This window comes from Danio rerio, chromosome 13 (assembly GCF_049306965.1).
Source record: "Danio rerio strain Tuebingen ecotype United States chromosome 13, GRCz12tu, whole genome shotgun sequence".
In the NCBI taxonomy this organism is placed as follows: domain Eukaryota; kingdom Metazoa; phylum Chordata; class Actinopteri; order Cypriniformes; family Danionidae; genus Danio; species Danio rerio.
In genome coordinates this window covers 4,896,006-4,910,824 of record NC_133188.1, presented here as the reverse complement: position 1 = coordinate 4,910,824, position 14,819 = coordinate 4,896,006, and the positions used below count along the sequence as shown (strand labels likewise).

Here is a 14,819-nt window from a genome sequence, read left to right as displayed (position 1 = left end):
TGGCCATCTCCTTTTGCAGGTCCAGGGGCTTCATCCGCACCTAGCCCTTATGTTAATCCGGCCCTGGCTATCCTGCTGGAGAATTTGCCCTCTCCTGTGGTTTGTAATGTAATGAGCACAAATGTCTGGATACCTTAGGCTGTTGATGTTGCCATCCACTCTGCAGATCTCTCACTCGCCCCCATACCGAATGTAACCCCAAACCATGATTTTTCCTTCACCAAACTTGACTGATTGCTGTGAGACTGTCGAGTCCATGTGGGTTCCAGTAGGTCTTCGACAGTATTGTGATGATTGGGATGCAGTTCAACAGATGATTCATCAGAAAAACCAACCTTCTGCCACTTTTCCAAATGATCAACTAAAAGTCAAGTTATTATTTGTGGCTCTTACAGCTAGGATCGACTGACTGGGTTGATTTTACTCATATGTCACAAAAATATGCACACACACACGTTTACACACACATTCACACGCACACATGACTCTTATTAGGCTGCCCACCTGAGCATCCTTGAACATTCTTTTAAGGTTTTTCTGCATCTGTTTGAGCTTGCGGGACTGAACTCCGCTGTAGGCCAGCAGCATTCCACCAAACTGCTTCTCTGTGATCCTGCCGTCCACCGGATCATTCCTTTCAAACTACACAAAATCACACACACAGAGAATACTGAATAATGGCCATAGAAGTGAATCTTATGCTCAGCTGGTCAATATCATTTACAATTCATATTGGGCTGAATGTTTAAGCGTGGGCGCAGCCGTGCCGGGTCACAAAGTCCTGCAGGATTTAAAGTAGCTGACAGAAAAAAAAGCTCTCTATAGCTGGAACTCATTAGGGTTTGACTATAAGATTCATTTAAATGGATATTCTGCCATTATCTAGTCAACCATCAGAAATGCAGCAGGTTTGAAATATAATCTAGCACTGTAAGTCAAGGTGGATAATTATTATCAGTGAATAATTACTTTATATCTGGGTCAGTTCCTCGTTAAAGGTTATTGTCTTCACATGACTGGAATTTATCAGTTATGCAATTTGATCCTGAGTTAATAGTAATATTTGAGGTAACACAACAATATGGGACGCAAAGTTAATGCTATTAACATTTATTAATTATAGTTTCAGGCATCACAGTGGAACAGTGGGATGCATGATCGCCTCTCAGCAAGGGGTTGCAGCTGGAAGGGCATCTGAAGCGTAAAACATATGCTGGATAAGTTGGCGGTTCATTCCGCTGTGGAGACCCCAGATTAATAAAGGGACTAAGCCGAAAAGAAAATGAATGAATGAATTATAGTTTAACACTTACTAATTAATTCTAAAAATGCAACGCTCTGCTTGCTAACATTAGTCAATGTAACACGAGTTAACATGAATTACAATGAATGACTGTATTTTTATTAACAAACATGAATGAATACAATAACTAACTTGATTAATACTTGATTCGGGTTGGTCAGTCGCAACATTCCAAGGTATGTTATCCTAAGGTAACAACCGCTAAATAACACAGGATCACCTTGATTGCCAGTGAACGCGTTTAAATCCATATACTTATATCCACATTCATATGAATCTGCTTGTCTGTCATGCTGTGTTCTTGACTGTTTGGTGTCGTCTTGTGAATGAATAATACGTCGTTTAGTCTGTGCAAGTAGTTTAGTTTCTGTCAGATTTGTGACACATTGACTGTTTGGCGCCGTCTTGAGACTAAAAATGGGCAGGTTATTGTATACTCCATCTTTTTTTGCTGTGTTAGCTTTGCCTTTAATTAAAGTGTTAATAAATTATTACAGATCTGAACTAAAGCTGCACGACTAATTGAAAAAAGATTGTGATCTCGATTCGACCCCTAGATGATCTTAATCCAGCATTTCTACGATTCTGTCATATTTTCAAGTTCAGCAGTTTTCAAGTTGTTTTACATACATTGTTCAGCAAAGTGGACGCCTCCAAATTGTGTTGAAAGTTTCACATACTGTATTTATAAGGTATAATTCACCCCAAAATGTCATTTCTGTCAATGTAATGATGTATTCGTGGCCGCAAAAACACACGGGACGTGAGCTGACGACGAGCTGCTGACCGTAACCTGTTACCAAAGAGAAGGTGCAGACGGGCACTTGTGTGCACACTTGTCTCACACACAACACTTTTTATGTATAGTAAATTATTGTCGTAATCATTACTCTAAAATGCAATATGGTTATAATAAAATAAAAAAATGAATAAAAAAATCATAATTCTTATTTTAGCCAGAATCGTGTAGCTCTAATCTGAACGGTGTTTTGTGTCTAACGTTTAAGTTTTGTGGCAAGTAGGGATGTAATAAGTGGGATAAAGTACATCCATCAGTTGCCTGTCCTGTATAATAAAGTGTTACTATATTTTGGATCACTGTCACTTCAGAAAAATTAAAAATAAAATAAATTGGTAACAGATATGCTGGAAGTTTGATATTAATGTTACTATTAATTAAAAAATCTAACACTAATATTTGTTAATTATTATCATATATTGATGTATTGCTTTAAAGACCAGGCTTTAAATTTTGAACAGACAAATCTGAAATGTAAATTGATAGAAATGAAAAATGATTAAAATAACTATTTTTCAGTTCACAATTGGAGATGATTTTTGGAGTAAAGGAGACACAGAGTTATGGTCAAAATACTCTGAATTTCATTAGTAATGACTGTCAGGACTGTGAGACAAAAAGGTTAATCTCTACTGTCTTTAATGTCAGATTTAGCAGCTCAGTCCACTGAGGGAGCTGATAACAGACAGAAGGGAGAGATTGAGGAAAACCCGACAGAACAGAGAGCTACAGCCTCAGCACATCTCAAAGAGCAGATAACAGAGAGATCTAAAGGGGTGTGTGTGTGTGTGTGTGTGTGTGTGTGTGTGTGTGTGTGTGTGTGTGTGTGTGTGTGTGAGAGAGAGAGAGAGAGAGAGAGAGAGACAGAGGCTGCTAACCACTGACACTCTGTCAAACCCTGAGGAGGTTACATCACATTCAGTGTCACTCAGGCCACACTAGTGCCAACGGCTCTCAAATCCCTCTCTCGCTCTTACATGACCTGCCATTGATTTATTCTTTATAAATATTCAAATTGCGTTGGCTAGTGTTATGCTAGTACTATAGTTTACACTAAAGTACATCTGATGCTGACCAATAACTGATATGGTCCAGCTAAAATCTGTGGATGTTTTTCTTTCTATTTCTGTGCTGTGTTATTATTATTATTACATTTTTTTTAAATTCATGTAGAATGGTTTTTTAAGAGCATAAGTGCAAAAAAAAAAAAAAAAAAAAAAAAAAAAAAAACAAACAGAACAGAACCAAAATCAAACCAAATCAACTGAAGCAAAACAAAACTGGAACCAAACTAAACAAAACAAAGTGAAATTAAACTAAATTAAACCAAACCCAACCGAAGTGAAACAGGACAAAAGCAGAACAGAAACAGAACAAAAAGCAAACTAAATTAAATGAAACAAACTGAAACCAAAACCAATCAAACCAAACCAAGCAAAATGAAACCAAACCAAACCCAATCCAAAACAGGAACTGTAACTAGAACAAAAAACAAAACAAATTAACTAAATCAAATGAAACCAAATTAAAACTTAAAAACCAAAAAAAAATGAAACCAGAACCAAACAAAACAAAATGAAATTAAACAAAACAAAACCAAAACCGGAACTGGAACCATAACAAAAGCCAAACAAAATGAAACCAAACTGGAACCAAAACTGGAACCAGAACAAAAAACAAACAAAATTAAATTAAATTAAACCAAACTGAAACCAAAACCAAACAAGAACCAAATGAAAAAAAAATGAAAAAAAACTGACCCGAAACTGGAAAAAGAACAAAAACCAAATGAAATGAAACCAAAACAAAACCATAAAAAAAAATCTTATCAAACCAAACCAGAATCCAACAAAACAAAATGAAACCAAACCAAATTGGAACTGGAACCAAAACAAAATCCTAACAAAACGAAATCAAATGAAATCCAACCAAAACCAAACAAATTCAGAACCAAACAAAACGCAATTAAACTAAATGAAACCAAAGCAAACCAAAACCAAACTAAACGCAATTAAACTAAATGAAACCAAAGCAAACCAAAACCAAACTAAACTAAATTAAACTAAATGAAACCAAAGCAAACCAAAACCAAACTAAACTAAATTAAACTAAATGAAACAAACAAAAACCCGAACCAAAACTGGAACAAAAACCAAATGGAATTAAACTAAATTGAATGAAATAACCGAAACCAAACCAATCCACAATCAAAAGAAACAAAATGAAACCAAACCAGAACCAAACAAAACAGAATTAAACAAAACCAAACCAAAAATAAATAACACTTAACAATACTGAATGTGAGGTTTCGCTATCGGAGATGGACTCCAAAAAATGTGTGCAATTTAAATAAGTTGGATAAATCAATGAGGATTTGAACAGCCATTCGTCACTCTCAGAAAACATATCAGCAAAAGTTTTCCCCCCACAATATTTACTCAAAATTAACAAATTGGAAACATTACTCTTTCTACAGTTTATTTTTGCAACTAGCAAAAGGAGGAACTGACACTTTTTATCACTACTTATAAGTACCTACTGAACAGTTCTCCATCTTTTCTTTTTTTCTCCATCCCATTACCCCAAATCCTGATTAACGCCTCCTTACTTCCAGGACAGCACACAATATTCTGTGCTGAATGAATCTGCAGCTTTAAATTATGCATGAGGTTAAGATTCCAGCGGAGACTTTGGCAGACAACTTTCAACCTCGATTAATTTTTTTCTGTCATCCCTCATATAAAAAGTCTACATTTCTCCATCTTCCTCGACGTATACGCCTTACCTCCAGTTTAAGCACATCATGCTGTAATTTCCTCTGGAACTCCAGGAAGCTGCTTATAGTGAGTTTGCCCTTCAGATCAGCCCCAAAAAAGTAGGTGGTGAGAGCTGAGCTGCAGCCGCCGGTTTTCAGAGTGTTTCCTGTAGTGGAGCGATCTCGGTGTCTCATCCCCATACTGGTCTGAGAGCGAATGATACTCTGAACCTGGAAAAAAAACAACATATACTTATTTATTATTACACTTATTAGGTACACCTGTCCAACTGCTCGTTAACGGAATTTTTAATCAGCCAATCACAGGGCAGCAACTCAATGCATTTAGGCATGTAGACATGGTCAAGACGATCTGTTGCAGTTCAAACTGAGCATCAGAATGGGGAAGGAAGGGGATTTAAGTGACCAACCCGGTACTAGTACGGTGAACTATATGTATATAACTCAGTGATTTGTAACTTCACATATACAGGGGCTGGACAATAAAACTTAAAGGGTCACAAAACACCAAAACACATGTTTTGAGCTGTTGACAGTCGTATATGTGTCCCACACTGCTAAAAACACTATTAGCACACCTATATTTCACTAAAAAGTGTAAATTGGTTGTTTTTGCGTTATTTCAAGCAAATTCGGACTTCCGGTTTGAAACGAATTTTTAAAGCTTTGTCACGGTCATGACATAATAGCCTGTCCAGCGTGCAGACTGGACGTCTGTGCCAGAGTGAGTCTTATTACGTCTTACAGTGTGATGCATTAATGCATGAGTAAGGCTTGGTTCAAACCAATCAGCGCGCTTCATTGTGCAACTTCATTAATATTCATTATTGTCACAGTGTTTAGACGACAGAGACGCCACGTTGTGTTGGCAAAACAAGCGTGAAGTGTTGGTTTTATAGTTTGCTGCAGTTAAGTTTTGTTTTCATTTTCTCTCTGTGAGAGCGCAGCTGGAGTCACGAGTGGATTAACAGTGTACGCGACGCTCGACAACAATAACTTACGGAGGATTATTGTTTACCTGAGAGCTGTTCTCATCTGCAAACGCTGAGATCCGGAATTGCTTGTAGTCTTCTCTTCATAAAGACGCGGCTCTAGTTGCTGGTGATTGTCCTGTCTCTACAGATTTGGTAAGTGAGTGACCAGTGCTCTTTGTTTATTCAGTTTGTTCGTATTGAACAAACTATTGCACCGAGTGTAAACATGCTAGCACCACAACCAAACTTTAACCTCGTGTAGGATTTTCACCGCATTTAGTGACCGGAATAACACACGCAGCTTTCTGACGCTACCTGCCGTGTGCATCTAAGTTTCCAGGAAATGCGGAGGGTTTTTTTCTCTCATTCGCCGTGCGGTATCAAACATTGCATGAAAAATACATGCTTACAGCAGTTCCTCGAATCAAATATCTCGTTTGTCGCGAGGGGCATGAATGAATTCCCTGAATGAAAGAGCCAAACTGCAGTTAAAGTCCAACATTTAATAATTTGGCAAATAATTCGACTACAGATGTCCACGTAGGTTAAACACAATCACTTTCTCCTGTGTGTGTGTTTGTGTATTTTGACTCTGAAACTCGCGCGTGCCCAAATAGACACTCCCACACCATCTTACTTTAGTTCCTTCGACACTCCCCCCTAAACAGAGCTGGACACGCCCACTTTTCTGACTTTTTCCAAAGTAGAGGTGTGAAAACACCCTGCTGAAACGAGGGGGTTTCATGGCCCTTTAAACACTGGCCAATTTGATGTTGGCGGTTTCATGGCTAAATTTGACCAGCCTGGTGGCCAATCCTAATTGATTTCACATTCCAAGCAAGCAAAAATCTTGGGCTGTGCACAATGTGAACGTGTATTGTTCTCTGATGAGTCCCTGTCTTCCCCACATGCGAGAGAGTTACGGTGTGGAGAAGCCCCAAAGACAAATACCACCCAGACTGTTGCATGCCTAGAGTGAAGCATGGGGGTGGATCAGTGATGGTTTGGGCTGCAACATTATGGCATTCCCAAGCCCCAATACTTGTGCTAGATGGGTGCGTCACTGCCAAGGACTACCAAACCATTCTGGAGGACCTGCGAACATAGTAACCTAAAGGTGGTGCCATGTATCAGGATGACAACACACAAAAACACACAGCAAGATAGGAGACAGAGTGGATGATGAACATGAAAGTGAAGTTGAACATCTCATATGGCCAGCAAAGTCACCAGATCTAGATATTATTGAGCTACTTTGGGTGTTTTGAAGGAGCAAGTCAGGAATTTTTTCCACCACCAGCATCACATAGTGACCTGGACACGAATAGCTCAAAATCCATCTGGCCCCTGTGCTGGACTTGTATCTGTCATTCCGAAGACAAACGGATGCTGTATTGGCCAGAAAAACGAGATCCAACAACATGCTAATGAATTATTTTGGTCTAAACCCAGTACCATTGTCCAACCCCTGTATATAGCGTTTGACTATCTCTCAATTTCAGTACACATAGTGACAAAGAATATCCTTAACCATACATGTGCAGCATCAACCTGACTAATCCTTGGATGGTTTGCACATGATTATAGAGAAGTTAATTCACCTTTAATTTTACAGTGAATCTTTTGTCAATCATGTGTGTTTTGATGTGAGACACATGAATATCGGTCAGACAAAGACCTTGTGAAGACAGTATTACAATATTTACTATTATACATACAGTATTGTCTTGTGTAATAAGACAGGAGCTCGGGAGAAATTCAAGGACTCCTTTCAGGGTGAAGGTGTAAATGTTAAGGTGTCCAGGGACTGGAAACTAGGACACAAGGACATCAAGGGTATTTAGCTCCTGGGATTCTCGGAGAATAAGGGCAGTGTGTTATTTGGCTGTGATGTATTGGAGGTTTCGGGACAGCAACTAAAGATAAGCATCAATAAATCATTAAATGACAGCATGGCAACTGTTGCTTAATCAAACAATCCAGATGAGTGAGAAATGCTTCTGAATATCAAGCCTTTTACATTGTTCTCCCATAAAGTGTGAATGGAACTGATGTTGTGAAAGGCCAGGTCATATACAGCACTGCAGTTAGTAGCAGTATATTGTATTTTATTTAGCAGCATCCTTTTTCACTTGAATTGAATTTCCACTTGACAACAAAGAACCTTGCCTCTGCAATGACTTTCAGCGTGTTTCCAACAACAGCTTCTGACTGATTTTTTTGTTTAACTTGGTATGAGAAAGTGACACTGAAAGAAAAGCTTTGCGAAATCAAATCACAGCAGTGACACTTAAACAGATTTCGAGAAATTTGATTTGCATAGGATTTCAAGGCATGCAAAATTGCAGCTAAAAACTAATGCGAAGAATCATATTTTTTTGCATGTTGTCTGTTGACACTTGCTAAGTAGAAATTGATTCCAGTTGGATCAGATTTGGACAGACGGTTTGAACAAGGCTTTTGTGTTCACTTACTTGCTCAAACTCTTCAAGGTCAACCTCTCCGTCTCCGTTCAAGTCAAACATCTTGAAGGCAATTTCAAAGTTCCTCTGAGGAGCTGCAAAGAAACGAAACAAAGGACTTATGGCAATCATAATGGCTAGTTCTGCATGTTTAAACAGTTAAATAAATCCAGTTTTCTGGATGGATTGGACTGGGATTGGAATGGAGGAATTTGGGAATGGGATGGATGGATGGATTGGGATTGATGGATTGGGATGAAATGGATTGGCATGGATGGCTTGGATTGGGATTGGAATGGAGGAATTGGGAATGGGATGGATGGATTGGGATGGATGGATTGGGATTGATGGATTGGGATGAAATGGATTGGCATGGATGGCTTGGATTGGGATGGATTAGATTGGGATGGATGGAGGGAAAGATTGGGATGGATGGATTGGTTGAGAGGGATGGAAGGATTGGGAGAGATTGATGTATGCATGTATGTATGCATGTATGTATGTATGTATGCATGTATGTATGTATGTATGTATGTATGTATGTATGTATGTATGTATGTATGTATGTATGTATGTATGTATGTATGTATGTGATTGGAATGGATGAATTGGGATGGATTGATGGATTGATGGATGGATGGATGGATTGGGAGGGAGGGAAGGAGGGATGGATGGATTGGGAAGGATATATTGGCATAGACGGACGGATTGGAATAAATGGATGGATGAATGGATGGATTAGATTGAGATGGATGAATGGATGGATTGGACTGGGATGGATGGATGGGTGGGTGGATGGATGGACGGATGGGATTGAATTGGGATGGATGGATAAGGACTGTGATGGATAGATGGATTGGTATAAATTGGATTGGAATGGATGGATGGATTGGGATTGATTGGATTGGGATATATTGGATTAAGATGGATGGATTGGACTGGGATCGATGGATCGATGTATTGGATTGGGATGGATGATGGATGGATGGATGGATTGGATTGGATTGGATTGGGATGGATGGATGGATGGGTGGATGGATGGATGGATGGATGGATGGATGGATGGATGGATGGATGGATGGATGGATGGATGGATGGACGGATGGATAGGATTGAATTGGGATGGATGGATTGGGACTGTGATGGATAGATGGATTGGTATAAATTGGATTGGAATGGATGGATAGATTGGGATTGATTGGATTGGGATATATTGGATTAAGATGGATGGATTGGACTGGGATAGATGGATCGATGTATTGGATTGGGATGGATGATGGATGGATGGATGGATGGATTGGATTGGGATGGATGGATGGGTGGATGAATGGATTGAATTGGGATGGATGGATTTTGATGAAAAACTTTAAATGATTTCCAAATCTCAGTAGTACCAGTAGCTTCGTAAAAACAGTTCAAACCACACTCCTCTTACTGTTAGCTTGCTAAAAGAGATTGATAACCAGCAAAATAACACTCCGCCCCTACTAATACCAATGATAAGCTCTGGACTTTCACAAGAGCCAATCACACAGCAGAAATGTGCAACAATGGGAATCTAAAAGTGTGATGATATTAGAGATTTGATAGTTTCGGCCACCACAAAAAATAAATCGGCTGAAAATATTTTATGCCACTTATTGGACCCTCTAATTTTTGTGTCTTCAGCAATTGTTGGGAAACTCTTTTAAATCTCCAAGCATTAACAACTTAAATTGAAATATATATATCGCTTTTGTTCAATATGGAAAATAGTTATCCAGATTGCATTTTGTCATATTGCCCAGCCCTAATGCATTTCTCTCAAGTTTTTAGAGAAGCTGAATGTAAGATTGGTAACTAAGAAACCAACAGTGAAAGCGGCAAGCATAATGGATACATCTGATTAGTCACACTGGTGTAATGTTCACTAGGTCAGAGTTTACAAATTTATTTGCACCTCCGCCTCAAGTCTAAAATCACCACAATAAGCCTTAACATTTTTTTTTCCCAAATCAAGGAATTTTTGTTCAAAATTTGCCATTCCATCAATCGTTTCTCATCAGATACTTCAAAATGGGCATTAAGACATAGTGATGTAAATCACAGCTATTGTAACTACACTATAATTTCACTAATTTGAATCCTAATTGAACTACCAATTGACAAACATGTCTGATTACTTCAATGTATACTCCAGTAATGAATTCATTTGTTTTTGTGTAATTTTTCATCCAGACCTATAGCAAAGTCCCTTTAAGGCAAGTCATTTCACTTGGTGGCCATCTTTGAAGGGACTTTAGGGCAGTATGCTCTGGCAGAATCACCAATAAAACTAAACATATGTGTGTTAGTTGACTTATTTTCATTCTAAACGTTCCAATCACACAGAATCTGCAAAAACTCACGTCTGGGTCTCCCCCTCCCCCAAAGAATCCTCAGTCTGTCTCGATCAATGATTGGCTCCTGCACTAGAAGGCAGGGCTTCATTCGCTATTTTGACCGTTACACTTCTCCTCATTCAAAACTATACGAGTCGCGTCTTGTGTAATCTACAGTCTTCGCCTATAGGTGGCAGTATTTGGTCCAAAAATGCTGTCATGCTGACTATGAAAATAAAAGAGATTTACTAAGAAACTTACTAGAGAGGACAGTCGTGAGGAAGATGTAGTCGGAGAAAGAGATGAGTCCACACTCCCCCAGAGTGTAGAAAATGCTGTCCTCGTCTGCAAACTTTTCTCGGTCCTGAGAGATCTTCTGCAGGTGCCCACAGAGAAAGAGAGGATTATTAACATCATATGGAGCATCTGAATCCTGTTTAAAAGCTAAATTACACTGAATAGAGTAGCAAAGATAAGGCCACTAGCATGCTAACATGGACAATATGCATTCGAGTCATGCAAATGAGGCAGGGTTGAACAAGACACAAGCAAAAGAGGAAACCAAAACAAATATTTCATTAGTTTCACCTACTGAACAGCACATATGATAGGACACGTTTCAAAACCAAGTGAGCTGTCTAAAACTACAGTACATTTTTGGATGACTGGCAAGTTCAAATAAAGGAGGTTTCTGTCACAAATGACTCAGCAAAGTGGGATACTAAGCTAAACAGTATTTCCGAAAATCCTATGTTGTAATCAAGATCTTTGTCTACCTACAAATACCAATAGTTGAAGTCGAAATTATTCGTCCTCCTGTGAATTTCTTTATTCTTTTTCAAAAATTTCCCAAATGATGTTTAACAGAGCAAGGAAAATTTTCACAGTATTTCCTATAATATTTTTCTTCTTCTGGAGAAAGTCTTATTTGTTTTATTTCGGCTAGAATAAAAGCAGTTTTTAATTTTTGTAAAACCATTTAAAGGTCAATATTATTAGCCCCCTTAAGCAACATATTTTTTCACTGTCCACAGAACAAACCATCATTATACAATGACTTGCCTAATTACAACAACCTAATTAACGTAGTTAAGCCTTTAAGGTCTCTATTTTAACGATCTAGGCGCAAAGTCTAAAGCACATGGCGCAAAAGCATTAAAGGCGTGTCCGAATCCACTTTAGCTATTTTATTGACGGAAAAATACTTTCTGCACCCTGCGCATGGTCTTACAGGCTTATGTTTAATGAGTACTGAGTGTGTTTTAAGAGTCAGTTGCTATTTACCTGGCGAACTTTGTGAGTGGAAAAACTAAACGCTTCACTAGCAGGAAATTGTAAACCGAGCATCTGCAAGTGCGAGGATAAAGAACGAGCCTCCTCCATTCGGCCTCTTATACTTTCTCTTTACTTTACTTTTACTCTTTCACTGTCATGGATAAGGAAACAGTGTTGTACGTACTTCTCTGAAGACATCCATTAGCCTACATATTTATTTTTTTTTGTTGAGCTCAAAGATTTGTTTCAAACAACGCAAATTGTCTTGAATAAACTGAAAAAGCTCCTTGTGGTGATGGAGGCAGTGGTTTTTATACTTGTGTATAAAATAATTTTGTAACATTTTAATCCTTTAATGATTCATATGTAAAGATATTTGTGTGTTGCTGTAGATCCTGTGTGTATTAAGCAATGTGTAAGCGTTTTGATTTGCATAGGCGCACGACCCATTTGTGCGTCAAGTGACCGGCGTGACCCACGGCGCATGCAACGCGCGTTGCTGTGAATTTATACTTATGCGCGATGTTTCTGTTGCTCTGCAATAACACTTCCGAAATGCTAGCGGGCAGTAGGTATTTATGTTTCTCTGTGTCAAGTTTCTTCGCTGGTGTTTTTTTTTTGAACGCTTCCTTAATGTAAAAGTGGCTTAAATTCGCTCATTTTGAGGCGGAACCCGCGGACGTGCAACAACTTTAACCATGAGGTAAACACAAAACAACACGTATGCGATTGATGCAGAAGTATAAATCAGCCTTAACGCTGGACTTTAGAGCAGCTTTTAGTTGGTCAATGGCGCTGTCTATTTCAGTTCCTCAAAATAGCAACAAGCCAACAATGCGCCTTAACACACCTTAACACACAAAGAGGCCAAATGGATTTGCCATATAAAAAACGTGGCGCAAATAGTGAAAATTTTAGTTGCAATGGTCTAAAAATTACAACAGACTGTGCCAAACACGTCTTGCGCTTTATTGCGCCGGTTGTATTATAGGGCCCAAACTTTAAGCTGAATATCAGTATCTTGAAAAATACCTAGTCAAATATTATGTGCTGTCATTACGGCAAAGATTAGTATTAGTAGTATTAGAAATTAGTTATTAAAACTAGCACAAAAATGTGCTGAACAAATATTTCTGTTAAACAGAAATTGAGAGGAAAATATACAGTAGAGCTAATAATTTAAGAGGGCTAATAACTCTGACTTCAACTCTGTTCAAATGCTTGAATAAAGAGACTTGAATGTGATCTAAAACCAAATATCATGTGATAAAAACCTTTATACAGGCAGCTCACGTAGTTCTAGAAAAAAACAGTGCTAAAATCACTGATTTCACAAATCACCAGATGACACTGCATTTGACATTTCTGCAGTAAACTGGTTTGCATTTTACGCAAAAACTGTTTAAATAAACAGTTTCAACCTGTTTTTGACAAAAAGACATTTAAAAGACACTCATTGGGACCCTCGTGTGTGGACGTAAACACAAACACACACATATACTACACAACAAAGTTGCTGTTGCTGTACTGTGTTACCTCAGTCTGGGGTGGATCCCATCAGTGTGTAAGAGGAAGAAAAAATGCATTAAAACAACCTGACCATTACACAATCAGGCCACACAAACACATATACAGAACTATCCCCCAGCTCTTTTATCACACCATGCGAGCTCACACATTTATGAAGCATCCCGCACATACTGTTTATACCATTTATGACAACATTAACACAATCTGATAACACGACACATGCCTAAATCTTCACCAGAGCCAAAAAAAGGAAAGCATTTTGCCTCTAAAACTCCTATTAGCTGCGTTTGTTTGCCGATCATTGAGCTGCTGCTGCTATTGATTCTATTTTTAGTGTTAAGACTTATTTAAACAGCTTGCTCTAGCTATTGCAAATTTCTCAATAAAAAACTGATTCAATTCAATTATTCCTCATTTCTATAGCTCTTTTACAATGTAACTTGTGTCTAGGGTTGTGCCGATGGCCGACAAACTTCACAATGCTGAGCCGGCATCGTGATTTATCGCCCCGCCCCACATTTATATTGGTATATAACTTATTATTTGCATGTCATCCTAGTAACAATAACGGTCTTTTCATGAGCTGTGTTAAATTTTACATAGGCTGCGTTCGAAACGGCATACTTCCATACTATATAGTACGCTAAAATCAGTATGCGAGCCGAGTAGTATGTTCGAATTCTTAGAATTCGAAAATCAGCAGGCGAGAAGTACCCGGATGACTTACTACTTCCAGGGAGATTCTGGAGTGCGCATCCCATGCATGCTGCTTTATCCCATGATGCCCCGCGAGCGAATACATAAATGGGAGTAAAGCGACGCAACTGACGCAGGTAGGTCACGTGATCATGACAAAATGGCGGATGTAGTACGTCCGAATTCCATTCATACTTTTCACATTCAAACTGTATAGAACGTACTTTTCTAACGGCCGAATAGTACGTTTAAATTCAAATGCAGTACCTACTGAGTATTAGGCGGTTTCCTAACTATTTATTTATGATTTGGTTATGGGTAAAGCAAAGATCATGTGGGTCAGGTAGTGAAAACGGTAGGCAACAATTATTTAATTTGTTATGTACTAATTGATATTTAACAACAACAACCACCCCCACCCTATGACGCCGATGCCATCGTGATGTTTCAAATTAGACATCGTACGATGCCAAATTGGTCAACATCGTCCAACCCAAATTGTGTCATAGAAGCTTAACATAAAAGTTCTGGGAAATTTAACTGAATTGAGTTGAAGTTCAGTTCAGTGTGGTTTAATTTTCACTGCTGAAAGTCCAAACACTGAAGAGCAAATCCATCAATGCGCAGCTCCACAAGTCCAAACC

General features: G+C 38.6%; 1 protein-coding gene across 4 annotated transcripts in view; it reads right to left on the bottom strand.

Moving 5' to 3' along the window:
* Positions 1-14,819, bottom strand: part of micu1 (mitochondrial calcium uptake 1) — a 101,051-nt gene that overhangs the window by 14,353 nt on the left and 71,879 nt on the right. For all 4 annotated transcript variants that reach the window (NM_001083833.1, XM_068212871.2, XM_073919636.1 and 1 more), the window contains 4 exon segments: positions 505-642; positions 4,888-5,088; positions 8,327-8,409; positions 10,936-11,050. In NM_001083833.1, the coding sequence (NP_001077302.1) occupies positions 505-642; positions 4,888-5,088; positions 8,327-8,409; positions 10,936-11,050 (537 nt within the window).